General features: G+C 47.0%; 1 protein-coding gene and 1 long non-coding RNA gene across 3 annotated transcripts in view; both read right to left on the reverse strand.

The window, feature by feature from the left end:
• The window catches only part of LOC126638554 (uncharacterized), a 1,011,613-nt gene that overhangs the window by 760,881 nt on the left and 233,521 nt on the right, over positions 1–17,211 (reverse strand). Inside the window, exon 1 of one of the 2 annotated variants that reach the window (XR_007628627.1) lies at positions 14,663–14,683. The exons of the other annotated variant lie outside the window; for it this stretch is intronic. This is a non-coding gene — a long non-coding RNA (uncharacterized LOC126638554). Of the gene's footprint in view, positions 1–14,662; positions 14,684–17,211 lie in introns of those variants that run through there. 2 annotated transcript variants of the gene reach the window in all.
• On the reverse strand, positions 184–6,061 carry BOD1 (biorientation of chromosomes in cell division 1). The gene is made up of 4 exons (XM_050312523.1): positions 5,828–6,061; positions 4,446–4,570; positions 2,199–2,399; positions 184–998 (listed from the first exon to the last, which is right to left on the reverse strand). Exons 1-3 carry the CDS (start codon positions 6,029–6,031, stop codon positions 2,201–2,203), a joined length of 528 nt encoding a protein of 175 aa, XP_050168480.1. The 5' UTR covers positions 6,032–6,061; the 3' UTR covers positions 184–998; positions 2,199–2,200.

Genomic DNA, 17,211 nt, shown 5'->3' on the forward strand with positions numbered 1-17,211 from the left:
ATACTAATAACCATCTTATTTCATGATATGAAACCAGCCCACATTGTTAAATCTGCATTAACCCATGAACTGTGTAAGGTCACACCTTCACTGGGGTTCCAGTAATCAGGACTCTGGGATTTCTTTAAGTAGTTTTTCCTTAAGGAAAAAAAAAGAAATATGAGAAAGCCAGGGCTCAAGAGGTGCTTTTTGAAATATTTTATTGCAAAAAGGTGTGGACATTTGCTGGCAGAATAGTTGATCACATTCTCTATTTGACTGTCATCCAGAGGACACTGCATGCATTCAAGCTGAAAGCATAGGACAGTTTCCACTAGGCACCTGAGAAATTTCACGGGAAAGACAAGTCTTTCAAGCTGATCATCTGCTCTGGTGCCCTTTGCTTCCCAGAGCTACCTAGGAAATAAGAGTTAAATCAGCTACAGTCATAGCCAACTGTAAACGTGTTCCTGTGATGCAACAGAGGTTATCAAGATAATTGATCCTGAAGCTTTATTTCCAGTTTTAAACAGGAAATGTCCTTCCTAAAGCAGGCAGTTACACCTGACTTGGCATCTGCTACTCAATGCCGTGTTATGCAGCCGAGGTGCAAGATGCTTCCTCTCATCTGGCTTGTATCCAAGGGCCTCTGACAGCTCTTACTTGAATATCCCACCCCAAAACCTCTTTCCTTTCTTCATGCTATCAGTATCACCTCAAACCACTTCCCTACCCCCTCCAGACAACAGCCAATTAACTCCCTTTTCCTTCCCACCCCCAAGACTAATGAATAGATGCTGCTCTCTGCAGTTCACAGCAAAAATATCTTCACACTTTGGCTGTGCCTCTGCACACAGAACTCCAGGTGCACCTGAGTTTCACCATTTCAGTGCCTTCCCACAGGTTTGATAAGGGTTATTCATCTTTGGCAGGCAGCAGTCCTGCACCAAAGGGAACAGTAATCCATTGCCAATCTAACAGGGCGTGTTGCAACTGCAGCTGCTCAGTATCAGAACTCCCTGTGAGGAAAAAAGAAAGAGAGTTTAGAGGACGTACAGGTACAAGTCACTGCATCTGGACAGGCTGGAATATATTAACAGCTGTGCTTTGCTGAGGGCTATAATGGACTTTTGAACTACTTGACCCACACAAATGCAAAGATCTCAGAAATTAAAGCTGCAAGTGAAAGGTAAATAACTCAGGATGACACTACAGGTACTTAAAACTTATACTATTGAGCTAAACCCCATGCTAGTTGCTCTAGTAATTCCAAGCATTAGAACAGCTATTGTAAGTTACTTATTCCTTATATTTTTGCTTTCAGAAGGCCTGGCAGATGGAACAATTCACAATTAACTTCCTTTCATGCAGTATGGCTTTAAGTTCCCCAGCAAAGCTGCAGATTGGAATTTCCCATCAAGATAGTGGTTCCTCAGTAGTGTGCATACAGGCCTCAATATTAAAACCAACATTTAGATCCAGGGCCTTAGCAAAGATGGGCACACAGTCATTTGTGCTAAGACAGAGTAGCAATTATGGCCTCCTGAGGCCCCTAGAGTTATTTTAATCACAAAAGCCAGAATGAACTTGTTTGCAACAAAGGCACCCTCAGTCCTTTCAGCTGGAAAGAGACAGGTTGCTCTATTTAAACCAGTTAATTTGGAATGAACTTATTCATCCCCAGAGATGTTACCCTTACTCCACTGGAGACTATTTCAGTCACTAACAATTCAACACTCCAGTGTATGTTCTAAAGAAGAGATATCTAAACCTTTCAATGCTAAAGCACAACAACTTGTCACCACTCTACTTTTGGCTGTGTTTCAGTAAAGGATATATATTTTTAATCCATTTGATATAGTTCTGAAGGCTAATGAGCCAATTCCAAGCCAATCGCTGCTGGATATGCCTTTTTTTTTTTTTTTTGGATGTGCTTTACTGGAATAAAAGGCCTTTTGGCCTGATCCAAAATCAGCACTGGCAGAGTCTACAGTGTTCCTTGATAGCTGTTTTACATCATACCTATGTCTTCAGTCCTAGTGTATTTTTAGCAGACACTTCAGTGGGAGCAGCTCAGATGACTGTGTGACATTGACAACACGCTGCTGATCAAAGTGTCCTCCCTGCCAAGCCAGGGAGAACCAATGACTCCTCTATCTTGCACTATATAGAGATGAGGTACATGAAAAACGTAAGCAGTAAGTGCAGAGATACAAGACCTTTAGGAGGCATCCTGAGATGGAGCAGGAGGATCCTTATTCTCAGGCTCTGGAGGAGGAGCTGGCACACTTTCCTCTTTCTTTTGTGCAGCCAAAAATTCATGAATCGCCCTCTCTATCTGGGGCCTGAAGATGTGGTTTAGTTTTGGATCCACCACCTGAGAAATAATTCTGTCCACTCCAGCTTCCAGCATTCCTGACCTTGAACAAAGACAAAGAAGTCATTCAGCTCCTCAGAAAAACTTCTCCCCGATCTCCTCCAGTAATTCTCCAGAGCCCTCCTGTCAACTGCAATTAGCATTAACATGGTGAGAACTGCAGCCTACTCAGTAGATCCTTAACAGGGAGTTGTTTCAATCACCTATTTCCCCTCACCCCCTCTCACTGCTCCCTACAGAATTAACAACTCACATCTGGTCTCCCAGGTACTTAAATGACACGTTGGACAAGGGCCACTTTTAACAGGGCTCATGTGGAAATGAGGCCAACATGAAAGCAAACAAACACATTTTGGCACAAACAAGAGAAACAAGCTATTCTGAGGAGGAGGGCAGGTGAGAGCACAGTCTTTTCTTTGGCTGACTGGAGGGAGAAGGGCCCTGCCCCCTAGTAACAGGACTGTCACTCGCTCCTTGTAACTGTTAGTCTAGACAGATGGGTATTAATTACAAAAACAAGACATTGAGCACACAGCAAAGTTTCTGGACTGAACACTGGTAATTGAAGTGACTTATGACTTCAGGGGCTGCGTCAGACTCCTGGATTGTGGGGCACGGGCTGTCTAGAAGGCTTAAGTCATGTCTGCAAGGGAGCAGGGGACAGGAAATGGAGATGTTGCCTGGCACTGGGAAAAGGAGCCACAGGACTGTTAAGGCTGTGAATGCTGGTGAGGGAGAGGGTGCAGGGTCAGGGCACATCGTGTCACCTGCAGGTGACAGCACACCTGTACATGCATGAAACACATCTGGACTCCCTGAGGGCTCAGCCTGGCAACTCCAAGAGCGACAGGGACCCTTCAGACTCCCCAGTACTGGGTACACTCTTTACCCTAATGGCCTGTTTAAGAGCACTTTACACTCTTCTCATCACAGGCCCTCTGATATAACAACTTTCAACTGTCCACTTCCTTCTTGTGGTAGAGTAACATGAAATAAGAGCAAGCATTGAGACAAAGATTCTGTTAGTTTTCCTTAGAAGCAAAAATGCCATGAACGAGTTCTCAATTGTCTCTCTCCCCGCCTTTATGGTAAAAGTTTTCTCCATCTAATAAGCCAAAGCTCATACTCCAGACTGCCAGGAGGCAGCAGCAAGAGATACTAAACCTAATTCTTTCAGCAGCAGTTTACCCTGGCTTTCCCTGATTTCGTGCTGGAAATCAACCATAGAATCCCACAATGGTTTTGGTTGAAAGGACCTTAACGATCATCGTTCCACCTCCCTGACACGGGCAGGGACAGCTTGCACTAGACCAGGTTGCTCCAAGCCCTGTCCAACCTGGCCTTGGACACGTCCAGGGATGGGGCAGCCACAACTTCTCTGGGCAACCTGTACCAGGGCCTCACCACCCTCACAGTAAAGAATTTTTTCCTCATGTCCAACCTAACCCCACCCTCTGTCAGTCTGAATGTGACTTGTCCTGTCACTGCAAACCCTTGTATGAAGTCTCTCTCCATCTTTCTTGCAGGCCCCCTTCAGGTACTGGAAGGCCACAATTGGGTCACCCCAGAACCTTCTCTCTTCCAGGCTGAACAACCCCAATTCTCTCAGCCTTTCCTTGTAGGAGAGGTGTTCCATCCCTCTGATCATCTTGGTGGCCCTCAATGTAGTATCTTAAATAGCTGTACAAAAGCTTCTCTCTGCTGCAAGAGATTGGGCTGGTGCACTGTGATTCCTGCCTGACAGTGGCTGGAGTCTACACACACAAGACTCTGGCATCTTCAGCATTCCTTCTTTAAAGCCTCTTCCCTTTTCTGAAGATAAAGATCAAGGTCATTCAGCTCAGTACATCAGGCACAGCATTGGCTACTGCAGCGATAATTTGGCTGGACAGCAAATACAAACACTTCACCACTCAAAAATACCAACTGCAGATAAAGCATTCTGAGACTGCATCCACTCTTACAACGAAACTCAGAACACGACAGAAAGCCTTGTGAAAAGCTCAATTCTGCAAGCCCTTACTTGGCTTAGGGGACGTGTTACTTATCCAAGAGCTCCACTGTCACTTCACAGACTGTGCTCACTTACTGAATCACGCTCTGCCTCAGCCCGTTCCGCAGCTGGTTCTTGTTCATGGCTGGGTTCCACTCCTGTTTGTCCAGGTGGGTCGATACAAAGTTGTCGACTTTCTGCCTCAAATTTTGATAGGCTGGCTAAAAAAAAAAAAAAAAAGCAAAATAAATCCAGTTAAACAGCTGAAATACCTCAGAACATGTCCTGCCAGGGCCCTTCACAATTCGTCTGTTGTCACATACAGACTGCTCTGTTGTCTATATTCTCCCTCCTTTCACTCTCCAAACAAAGAGAATCTTGTTTTGCCTGAGAACACAACTGGCACAGAACAGTCAGAGTGTTGTTACAATAATTCAAATATCTGGATAGATTGGTTTTTAAATTGTTGTCTGCTCATGGTATTACTCAGTGAAATGAAAACTGTGCAGACAGGAGTTGTTTAAGCAAAGTTCTTACTGTCTGGAAACCCTCCATCCCAGAATTCCTAGGAAACTGACTGAGCAATATTGTCCCTAATGAAGAACTTGAATTATTTCCTTCTGTAGCACTAACAGAGAAGAATATATATATATATATATATATATAAGAATCATGAGAATAAGGAGATAATTATTTGAGTTTTATCTGAGGGAACTTAATTGCACTTAACAGGAATTTAAGTAACAAACCCATATGAATACACAGGAACATCCACATCCTGGATGCAAGGAAAGGACAAAAGGGTGACATTTATATTTCAGGGTCTGATGTGCACATGGGATGATGGGCTGCTGACAGAGGTGCAGTGTCTGTCCTGGGCAGCACTGACAAAGCTGCTCTGCAGGTGACCTGACAGCTCCAGGAATGGTTTTGTGCCGGGTGCTGGGCCTGGATGATGCCTGCAGCTCCCAGGATGGAGCTCTTGCTGAAAGGGTAAAAAGTCTGGGGAAAGCAAAATCGAACAAGTGCTGAATTTTGACAGGACAACTGTGAACAACCCAACTTCGTGCGGCCAACAAATGCTCGGGGGTTCACGTGGTGGCTGAGAACAAATCAGTGTCAGAGAACTCGTGTCTGAGAAACAGAACAGTCTGAGTCTCGTTAGAGAAAAGTGGGTTTGAAAACTGGAAATGTAGGAATGAGTACCAGAAATATAGGAATACTGGGAATATAGGAACACTGATAATACAGGAATAGTGAAAATATAGGCTAAAAAGTGTTCTTATGGGAAACTCTTCTCCTAATAAGGCCTGGGCTGGGACATGAAAGGCCGAGCCTGTTCTCGGGCCTGTTCCTCCGCTGGGGTGTGGGTATTGCTCCAAGCTGGGATCTCCTCGGGTGGGGGTCACGAAACGCCGCGGACAGAGAGGGCGGCCCCCGAGTGCGGGACCCGCGGGGGTTCCCCGGCCCAGCCGTACCTTGGTGTCCACGTCGGCCAGGCAGTCCCGGCGGAAGCCGTCGAAGAGGCCGCGGCTCTTGAGCTGCTCCACGATGATGGCGATGAGCTGCGGGTCTCCGGGGGGCAGCGAGGCCGGGTCGGTGGGTCCGGGCCCCGCGGCCCCCGCGCCGCCCCCGCCGCCCCCGCCCGGGGCGGCCCCGCCGCCGCCGCCGCTCTCCGACATGGCCCGCGCCCCGCGCCGCCGGCGCGTCCCGCGCGCGTCACCGCGGCGCGGAGCATCACGGGGAGGCGAGTCCTCCGCGGCGGGCGCGTCACGGACCGCGGGCGGCGGAGCGGCAGCGGTGAACTACAAATCCCGGCGTGCAGCGCGGCGCGGACCCGCTAGGCCGCGGGCGGGAGCGTTATTGTTGTTGCGAGGCATCATGGGAGTTGTAGTTCGCACCGGGCCTGGCGAGCGGCACCGGCGGCTGTGCGGGAACGGTGGGGATGGGGATGCCGGGATAGCCCGGCCAGGGCGGTCACAGAGCCTTGGGCACGCAGGGCTCTGCTCCCCGTGTCCTTACGGGGCAGGGTCAGCCCACCGGAGGGCCCAGGTGCACCTCAGCATCGCACAGATGCTCCAGATGTGCAGCTGGAGGGTTAGGGATGCCCTGTCCCAGAGGGTTATCAGCCGGGATATCGGGATATGGCAGTGTGTTTTCAGACAGGTTGTGACTCCAGTGTGGTTTCTGTGCCATAGTGAGCGCAGCACTTGTGTAAATTCAGAAAAAAATACCAGTTTGTGAGGAATTATCCTGTATTTCCATTGTGACCAGAGTTTCATTTGCCACACAAAGGAAGGGCAGCAGCAGAGGCCTCCTGGACACCAGTGTGGGAGAAGGGATTGCCTTGAGCAAGGGTTGTGTGTGCTGAGCCATCACTGTCATTTATCACTGTGATCACACCCATGAGCTGCAGGGTGCAAATTCAACACATGAGAATAAGAGAACTATGGAATATCCCGAGCTGGAAGGGACCCACAAGGACCACAGAAGTCCTAATCACACTGTACAGGATAATTGAGCTCATTAGGATATTCCCATCCTAATGCAGGAGGACAAGTTGTGCGTGAATGTAAAGGTCCATCCTCCACAGAGATGCCTGCACGGCTGCAGCCTCTCCTGTCTCTTTGTAGACTGGTGAATGAGCAACATGTTACATACAATGCCTTGTCCTGCTCTCCCTGACTAAAACAAAGCAGCTCTGGGCAGAGGTGTGAGCTGCCAGAATCATGGAATCAGGGAGTGGATTGGGTTGGAAGGGACCTTAAAGACCATCTCATTCCACCTCCCTGCCATGTTCAGGGACATCTTCCACTATCCCAGGTTGCTCCAAGCCCTGTCCAGCCTGGCCTTGGACACTTCCAGCCATGGGGCAGCCACAGCTTCCCTGGCCAACCTGTGCCAGGGCCTCCCCACCCTCACAGGGAAGTTTTGAGAAAAGAGGAGGGACAAGTTGGCAGCATGTACAGAGCCCATGTTCCGTGCTGACAGCAGCACCTCAGATGACTGCTGTGTTTTGGGGAGACACACGAGCTCCTTCTGCAGCGGAAAACTTGTCCCTCTGCCGGATGCCTGGTCACTGTCACTGCTCTCTGTTACTTATCTCAGGTCGGGTACAAAACCCCCACGACTCACCCAGGGCCTCAGAAGCATCCCTGGAATCACATTCCTGCCTGACAGCTGCCAGCAGACCTCCCTTCTCACCGCTTGTGACCAGCTCACGCCAGCACAGTCCACTGGCATCGCGCTGGGGCAGGCGCTGCCCTTGCATGGGGAGATAACCCCGAGCAGGAATGCGTTCATGGAATTAATGGAAGTGCCCTGCCCCAGTGGGACCCCCGGGGGTGCTTGTTTGAGCCCCGTGCTGATGCTGCACACGTGACAGCATCGACAGGACACTCTGGAGACTTCTCCACCCAGCATGGGAATGCTTTTGATAGGGCAGAGATCCCGCAGGACCCTGCACCTCCTAGTTCAGTAGCTTTTATGGCCCTGGCTCCTCCTGCAGGCAGGGACTGTGGGAGACCACAGAATATCCTCAGTTGGAAGGGACCCACAAGGATCATCAGATTCCAGCTCCTGGCCCTGCACAGGACACCCCAACAATCCCACCCTGTCCCTAAGAGCATTGTCCAAATACTCCTTGAGCCTCTGTCAGCCTTGGGGCTGTGACCACTGCCCTGGGGAGCCTGTTCAGTGCCCGACCACCCTCTGGGGGATGAACCTTTTCCCAATATCCAACCTAACCCTCCCCTGACACAGCTCCAGCTGTTCCCTCGTGTCCTGTCACTGTTCCCAGCCGGTGGCTGCTGCCCGGGGCACGGGCAGGGACCGGAGAAGCGGCGCGGCGGTCCCGGCAGAGGGCACCCGGCGGCCGCGGTCCCGGTCCCCGTCCCCATCCCGGTCCCCATCCCTGTCCCGGTGCCTCCCGGTTACTCCTCCGCTGTCAGCCCGCGAGGCAGAGACGTAATTAATTGATTTTTAGCCTCATTAGGAAACCAGCAGCGGAAGGCAGAGGGATGGTCCCTCTCTTGGGACCCTCGCAGAAGGTGGATGTTTTCTGCGCGGATTTCCTGCTGTCCTGGGGTGGCTCCTTCCCGCTGAAAGGCTGGGAGTCAGCGACCTCAGAGGCACAGCCAGTCCCTCAGCAGCACGGGGCACTCAGGAGAATCCAGCCCGGGGTTTACTGGGGACGGCCACAAGTGAAAATTCCTCACGATTAACAAATTGCTGAAGGAAGCTGAGAGCATCCGTGGTGCAGGAGAGGTAAAGCCTTAGTGAAACCTCTTGTACCCAGGATGTCTCCCAGCTTGTCTGGAACTGCCTCGTTGCTAGAGCTGATCCTGCTGTAGGAGCAAATCACTGCTCCAAGTCCCTGTGTGAGGTCTCTCTTTATCTGTAGGTGGATGCAGTGATGTGTTTCTTAGGATGGCACAAAGGGACTTATCAATTGGTGTTTTAGGGCACAGAGCAAGGGGTAAACCAGGTAGTTATAAGGAATAATGAGGGTTCATTGGTTCTGCTTACAAGCTGTGGGTTGAGGTCACGCAGTGTTTAATGGTTTTGAGATCTATAGCAGGGAGAAGAACAAAACCAGAGCATTTAATCTCTTTTATCAGGGTATTTTTGCCCAACATCACAGCACACAGTGAGCATATTAAACTGTGGTGTCTTAGATAAAGCAGGCTGTCCCCCAGGGAGGAGAACTGTGAACCTCTCCTTGCATCAGATCTCTAGTACAAAATTGATGAGATCTGTGAACTCTCCCTGTATCCATGCCCTCAAGGAAAGCTTTAGGCATTTTGCACAGTTCAGACTCAGGAAGGGAGAAATCTTACCTGTTTGCTGCTGCTTTGAAGATGCAGTTCTCATGATGGGGTAAATGCTTAGGCTGCAGGGGGAAGCAAACTTGTAAAGCTTAGGGAGAAAGGTTATTTTAGGTGAAATAGACAAAAAAAAATGGTGTAGAAAGTTATTAGAAAAAAACAATAATCAAAGCAATGATTTTTCATCTTATTTTCCTGTGCTACAATTCCCCGAAATGATTCCTTTAGCTGACCAGGGAGATGGAGATAATCAATTGTAATTTCAGTTTGTAAAGGACCAGAATCACAATTTCTATCACAGATGACCAGAGCCAGAGGTCAGTCCTTTTTTTGTCAGTGCTTGCCACCACTGCCTGGCAGGTTTCCTCCTTTCTTAGCCCTCGTTCTTCACCCCCTCCTGTCACTACAATCACAAGATCTGTAAGCCAGCACCTCTTTCCATGGAAATTCTGATATCACAGGGAAAAAGTCCCCCACTGCTACAGCTGCCTACAAAGAGTTCATGGTCTTTGCAATTGGCCGACAAAATGGAGTTGTTCCAAAAAATGAAGTCTGGTTTCATGGGTGCTCAAGTCCTTTCTGTTCCTCAGAGCTATCCCTGAGAACTCACCATTGTGATCCAGAAGGTCTTGGAAGGGGTGTGTAGTGGGCAGGCTGGTGCCCACCATGTGGAATACCCAGCAGTAGAATCCTGCCTGTGCTTTTCTCAGGGCTGACACTCATTTGGGTCCCTCTCCCCCCAAGCTTCTCATTTTCATTAAGCCTGTGGAAGTGCAATTACTGCTGTGAGGTGTGTTCTGTGTTACCCCTCTGTGGACATGGAGTTTGTTCCCTTCCTGGGCAGTGGAGACCAGATTTCTATCACTGTCTGTGCTTTGGCCTGATACCAGGCCTGGTTTGATTCTGCCCATCTCCAATGTTCAGGAATAGTTGCTGGAGAGGCAGAAAGAGCCAACGTGTTAGAGTATCTGGTGAACCATGTTTCATGCAGCACCATTGGATTTTGCTTGTTAAGATACAATGTCCTTTATTACACAGATTCCTTCGTGGAAAGGGTGGCCAGGCACTGGAAGGGGCTGCCCAGGGAGGTGGTGGAGTCCCCATCCATGGAGGTGTTCAAGGAACAACTGGATGTGGCACTCAGCGCTCTGGTCTGGCTGACAAGGTGGTGATGGGCCACAGGTTGGACTTGAGGTCACAGAGGTCTTTTCCAGCCTAAATGATTTAGGATTCTCTGAAGCGATCACTGTGGCTGGGAAGAGGAGAAGATTCATTTCCCTCTCTTGAGGTTTTCCACTTTCAGCTCCCATGTCCTTGTTAAAAGATCCAGACTGTTTGGAGGAGACATAGTTGGCAGTTTTCTCTTCTCTGTCCTGGCAACCTCTGGCCACAAAATTAGAAGCCAGTTACTGAGTCTAGTTTCTACCAGCTTTGTCCTTGCCAGTGAATAGATGGAGAAACCTGGAAGAGGTGGCTGTGGCCAGGCACTGTCTGTGCTGAAACACAGATGGAATTACCACAGGGATCACTGTGGAGGTGGAGGGTGAACCTGTGTGTTCACACACTCCCACTGCCTCTATCAACACACACACACCAGATCTTTAGCAATAAAATACTGAACTCTGGCCATTTTAACTGAAAGTTTGTAGTGTTGTAGCAATAGTTCTGGTTTTCTTGGCAGACTAGGCCACAGAGCACTGAAGAGGGACCGTGATTTTCTATTGATTGTGTGTTTTTGGTTTGGTAGGGCAAGCAGGTCAATTGTTTACTATGGAAAGTGACATCAGAGCTAAGTTTCATCATTACCTCCTTCACTTGCCCAGAGAAACTGTGGCTGCCCCATCTCTGCAAGTGTCCAAGGCCAGGTTGGATGGGGCTCTGAGCAACCTGGTCTAGTAGAAGGTGTCCCTGCCCATGGCAGGGGAGTGGAATGAGATGATTTTTGAGGTTGTTTTTTAAGGCTGCTGAAGGCAGAGTTGATATCAAAGCAGCTGTAGTAGCTTGTGCTACACAAAAACCAGCTGCTCCTGGGTAGGAGCTGTGGAAGCTGCTTCCCTTCCTCCCTGCTCTGGGACCTCCAGCAGCACAGCCCCAAATCTGGTTTGCTGTTATTAGCAGGTGAGCTTTTTCCCTGGTGTGTTTGCAACCCAGATACTGCCCTGATACATCTGTGCATGAGAACTGTAACGTGTGGTTTAGAAGGAGCTGACTGTAAACCAAGGTGAATCCAGCAGCAGTGGCAGCGAGGGCTAAATTTGCTCTTCTCTGTTAGGAGCATTCCAGCAATGCCTACTGGCCTTGGGCCAAGTTTGCCCAGTTTTGTTTTGTTTTGCAGGAGCTCAGATTCTGTTCCTTTCACACAGAATATCCTGAGCTGGAGGGGACCCATGGGGATCATCGAGTCCAACTCCTGGCCCTGCACAGAACACCCCAATAATCCCATCATGTGCCTCAGAGTGTTGTCCAAACACTTCCCAAACTCTGTCAGCCTTGGGGCTGTGACCACTGCCCTGGGAAGCCTGTTTGTATTCCTGTATTCAGGAATACAACCCTTGTACTCTGCACTGTGGTGGTAACAAGAGCAGCACAGGAACTGCTGAAGCAGAGGAAATGTGTGCTTGAGTTTGGTCCATTTGGTGTCAGCAGTTCCAAACTCGCTGTTTAATCTTTGCTTCAGACTTTGAGCTAGTTAAATCCGTGTTTGCCGGGTGTGTGGATGGATCGGGGTCAGTGCTGCACTGAGCTTTCTTTGGCAGCCACAGGAAGTGTCAGAGGTCTTAGAAACTGTAGATTTACAGAACGAACAGCTTGGCTACACAGGTGGCAAATTATTGAAAGAGTTGAGAAGCTGCAGGAATGTTCCTCAGCCCGTAATTCTCCCCTAAAGAATGTGCACCATGCACCAGGACTTCCAACCTTCCAGAGGATCCAGAGCCCTGGAAGAAAATGTGTATTTGTGCTGGGCAACATATTATCCATGGAACATATGCTGTATATATGACACACTTTCTGAATCACTGTATTTCTGAAACAGTATATTGCAATTTATACACTAGTTTATTTTGTATGTAAATACATCTCTGTGTGTGTATGCATATGCATAATACAGAAGTAGCTGGTGCTATAACAGAGATGGAGGTAAACAGAATTTGTGTTCAATTCAGGGTGGTGTTTTATTCTCTATATTCTTGGTGGTTTCTGTCTTGTAATTGAAATGATTTGGAGCTCAAAGTATCTCCAAGCACCAAAGGAAAATATGTTTGTAAAGCAGAGCTGCTGCAGAGGTCTTCAGAGGAGATTCATGCTGTGTCCTCAAACAGAAATGTCAGTTGTTCGTTCTTATATCATTGTTTCCATTATTATGAAAGACTAAAAGCATGTGGGAAAAATAATATAAACATTATTGCCATATATGCAGAAGGGGGTAATTTTCCGAACTAGATCATCCAATGAAACCTTGGACTGTATCCGTGTAATATAATCCGTTGGAATAATTGGCTTCCACTTGAAGTTTTCACATGTTTTATAAATGTTTATTAAAAACGCCAATTAAGCTGATGAATTCAGTAACTGCCCCACTAGGCAGGGAAATACAGGCCTGGCTTTTTGGTGGTGAAATGAGCTGGTGGTGATTGCTCTGGAATGTAGTGTCAGATGGGAGTAAAACCAAAAACCTGGGCTATCTGTGCAAACTGCTGGACAAAATCCTGTTTCTCCAAGTTGCAGTATTTACCTTTCTTGACTGAGCCTGAGAAATTTTCCATACCGCAGATTTTACTATTGAGGGCAGTACTGCTATAAAAACCACTGTGAGGAGTGATGTGTGTGGGACAAAGTGCTGCTTATTTCTGATCTTTCCACTTGAATATCTGTGTCAGGATAACATACTGTGATCGTCAGTGGTCCTTTGCTTACTTCTACTCCTTTGTCTTTCCAGAATTCCTTCCCTGGAATTCTCTGTAGTTTTGAAGCTGAACAGGGTTTGACCCTTTTCTTCTCCTTGCACTCTCCTTCCTCAAACTGGGGAACGAAGCCCCACATTTAGAGTTTCTGAGCATGAGGAAAGCGTGACATGCTGTGAGCATTTAGGGACCTAATGCTGCCTGACAGCTGATGGGGAATACACTGGTGTCAGAAAGGAAACCAGCTGTTCCCTTACCTTCTGAAGAGAAGCAAGGACTAGACTCTGTCACATCCAGGAGTAGAGGAGCAATTACCCTGACATTAGAGGATGAAAAGATGAAAATGAGGAGGTTGAAAATTAATTTCTTTTGCCCCTCTGTTTCATGCATCCATCAGTGGTACATCTGGGCATCGTGGATCTAATTTAAAAGTGTAATTTCTATCCCAAAAGATCATATTCGCTTTACTTCCTGCTCCCCAGTCAAGTTCAAGGGGAGGCAAACATGGAGTAGAGGTTATTTATGCCTCTGTCTGTGATTCTGGAGCTGTGATTTAGCCTATTTCTATGTGGATTTGTGCATATATATATCTATGTGTAACCTCATAACACATTTTATGCTCCACATAAGTTACTTGTCCCTTATTTACAGCTTGCACTTTTGTTCCCTTCTCTAAGGACCTGCAGCTCTTGACCTTTTAGCCTGGTAAATTATTTACACGTGAAACAGTGAATCAAAATGATGGGTCTCAGGAAGATGCTGCTTATTCTCAAGGAAAAAAAAAAAAGCACATTTCTTCATGAAATCTTCTTCCTGAGGCTTTAATTTTAGGCCTGTGTGTCCTACCCTCCTCACCCCTTCCCATTATGAGAAGGAGAGACACTCCTTTTTCACACGGCTGTTCCATTTGCAAAGGGAAATGTTTCTGTGCCTCTAATTTTAAAATACCCCCTTGATATTTTGGGGATGAGGTGAGAGGATGTTACTTTGATATCTTTCTGGAACTGGAAAGCAATGAAAGAATGCAAAGAAAAGGTGTGTGTAACAGCCCAAGTTCCTACAGAAATCCCAAACTGAGGGAGATATCGGCAGAGCTGGAAATGCTTAAAGCCCTAAAGGAAAACCTGCCTGCTGTGAGGAGTTTATAGCTGTGAATTCTCATCCTTTGTGTGAACAACTGCACCTGATGTGGAGCCTGGGGTGCCCTGAACATTGTGTCTGGCCATGGCCATGGTTTGACCCTTGGCTGTTCCCTTACCTGGGATTTGAGAGGCCACCCCTAGTCCTGCCTTTACTCATTGTGGGGCCTAAGGCAGCTCACAGAAGAAACACTTCCCAGTGTGTTTGCTCTTGAGGCACATCAGTGTCTGGCTGCCCAGGTGAAATACTTTGGGGTTCATTTGATTAATTTGCAAAGCCCCTGACACTTCTCAAGCCTAAAGCTTCCAGTGAAAGTCTGAAATAAAAATGCTTCATACTGGATATATATATAAAAAGGTTATTTTCTGTAGAATCACAGAATGGGTTGATTGGATGGGACCTTAAAGCTTATCTTGTTCCAAGCCCCTGCCATGGGCAGGGACACCTTCCACTAGACCAGGTTGCTCAGAGCTCTCTCCAACCTGGCTTTAAACATCAAGGGCCTCTCAAAAAGGTTATTTTTAATACTCTGCAAAGTATATTTTTGACACACTGTGAAGCATAACACTGCTTCTTAGTAAAGGTCATGCAGGTTCTTTGCTGAAAGGTGCTATTGTGAGTGAGACAATTGTACATACGGCGTGATGGGGGATTTTTTTTTCATAGAGCTATATTAATCAAACTGGAGAGAAGGCTGTTATAGTTCTTGTAGCAAATACCTCGTTGGTACTCACATGGTTTTATCTGCAGTACAGCAAAAACATACACAGAGGAATGTGAAACCAAGAAACAAAGTGGGTTGAAAACAGAAAGTTATTTAAATACTATGATTTCTTACTAGGGAGTTTTGCCCATTATAGGGTTGTGGGAAAATAAACAACAAGACAACATTTGAAAAGCAAAGATTTGCTTTGGAATTATCTATATCAGGTTTTGAGATGTGTGTTGGTTCTGTTTTTTTTTTTTTTTTTTTTTTTAAACAGTGTTTCCCTTCACATTAAAAGCCTGGAACGTGTCAAGCACCTCCTTTTCTGAAACCAACCTGGTTCTGAGTCAAAAAAAGGAAAATAAAACATTCTGACATTATAAAATGGAGAATTTTCTCAGATTAAAGTGGTTTGTTTTCTCAAGAGCATAAGGAATTCTATAATTCATGCATATTTCATGAGGAAAGTGGCCAGTTTGTGGATATTTCATGAGAAATGAAATTTCTACATCATTAAAATGACCAGAGAGTAAATTGAAGAAGAACATGTACAGTTTTTATGAGAGCTTTTAAATTCATTTGTTATAGTGTTAAAAACTATACTGTGATTCGATAATCCTGCTATTGCTACTGCTGATGGAAAGATGAGTTATACCAGTCTGGTAGTGACATCCAGGCCCCCAAATGTTGTATCATGGGAAAGTCAGACTTCTGCAAAGGCGTTTATTTTCAGAACGTGGCTCTGAAAAGAATATCAGGTTAGTAATTTTCTCCTATAAAAGCACGTTTGGGAAAAAAAAACACCATCCAAAAACCAAACCAGCCAAAAACTGGGCTTGATCATGAAATCTTTGGAGTGAAAAATGTCTTATTTCTTCCTGCCCGTATATGACTGCATTAAACTGCCTTTGCTCAAGCTTTGTGCAGTGCTCATCATTTGACTAATGCAAAGTAGCCAAACACACTGCAGCTGGTATTTGAGATCCTTTTATCCATCTTTCCTCATACACACACACACAGAGACAAAAGTTAGTTTCCTTTAGGCAATCCAGAGCCCTGGGAGAGTGGCAATTTCTTTGATTGCTTATTGTAGCTGTAGCACTGGAGATAAAAGTTTAATGCATTCTTATTGTCTCGGTGCTTTTAAGTATTCAGCTGCACGGAGCAATGCATCTTCATCCCCGTGCCCAACTGAATGTGGTGGTTTAAGATGAACAGATACAGTGTCAGTGCTGTTGCCTCTTTTTTGTGGGTGCTCAAGAAATCGTTTGCGCTGGAGGAAAGCAGAGCTGTGGCGGTCTCTGGCAGATGGGGAACGTGCAGCTCAGGTACAGGACAATGCAGAGAACCCAGTCAACAGCAGCAATTCACAAATAGGATATTCCTGTGGCAAACAGCGGGCAAAATGGCTTGGAAAAACTGAGGCTGACCCTAAATTTACCTATGGAAATCTGCTGTTGCTGGGATAAGCACGTTTGTTGTGGGGCAGCGCTGGGCCACGACTTCTGAGAGCAGAGGCGCCGCTAAGACAGATCCCTTGTCTTCACCATTGTCTCCATTTTCCTAGAGGGGAGAGATGGAATTGTTTTAACCAAGACAGCAATTGCAAGGCTGCTCCCATTAGATAGAAACAAAAGAAGACAGAGGCCAAGTTTTAGGCTGCCCTAATTTTAGACCGATGTTTAAATATTCCTCTTGTCTTTTGTCACAGAGCTGGTTTCCCCTTGCAGCTCCTTGGAAGATGCTTATTTTGCTATTTTGCTGGCATTTCCTCTCCCCTCTCCTAACTACCATTCAGCTCTTGTTGCAAAAGGGAGGTCAGGAGAATAATGCCCTTTTGCTGACACACGGGTAACCCAATCCTCCACCCTGTTGGTCTGCTGTGCTGAATTCCAACTCATCTGATTGCACTGAGGGCTATTGTACCGTCCTTGCCATCAGAGCTGGGTAATTGATATGCTTGAAGGGACTTTAATGAGGAAGAAAGCTAATTAGTTAATGTAAGGAGTGAAAAATAAGTCCGACAACCTTGTAGTCCATTTTGTTCCATTGCAGCTTCCCACAGTGCTTAGCACAGAGCCTAATTTCAAGCTGAGCATGGCTGAATGGAAAGCTTGGCAAATCCTAGCAGCAACTGGAAAGCAGAACGGGGGTTAAGTTCAGGGTTTGGGTCTCCACTGTGCTTGGAGAGGTTGGGATGTGTTGTGGCTCACACTGTGAGCATCTGTGAAGTGGGGAGGGCTGTGGGGGCTGCTCTGCAAACCCTGAAATTAGGAGCTAATTCTGAA

The sequence above is a fragment of the Myiozetetes cayanensis genome, unplaced genomic scaffold (assembly GCF_022539395.1).
Source record: "Myiozetetes cayanensis isolate MyiCay16 unplaced genomic scaffold, myiCay2020 scf17, whole genome shotgun sequence".
Classification (NCBI taxonomy): domain Eukaryota; kingdom Metazoa; phylum Chordata; class Aves; order Passeriformes; family Tyrannidae; genus Myiozetetes; species Myiozetetes cayanensis.

What these genes read in the sequence shown, in the direction of transcription:
- BOD1 (XM_050312523.1), bottom strand. Translation starts at nt 6,031, where the DNA reads ATGTCGGAGAGCGGCGGCGGCGGCGGGGCCGCCCCGGGCGGGGGCGGC. An exon ending in TGGCCGACGTGGACACCAAG is followed by an intron (nt 4,571 to 5,827) that starts GTACGGCTGGGC and finishes TTTTTTTTTTAG; the next exon opens with CCAGCCTATCAAAATTTGAG. An exon ending in CTGAGGCAGAGCGTGATTCA is followed by an intron (nt 2,400 to 4,445) that starts GTAAGTGAGCAC and finishes TCTTTGTTCAAG; the next exon opens with GTCAGGAATGCTGGAAGCTG.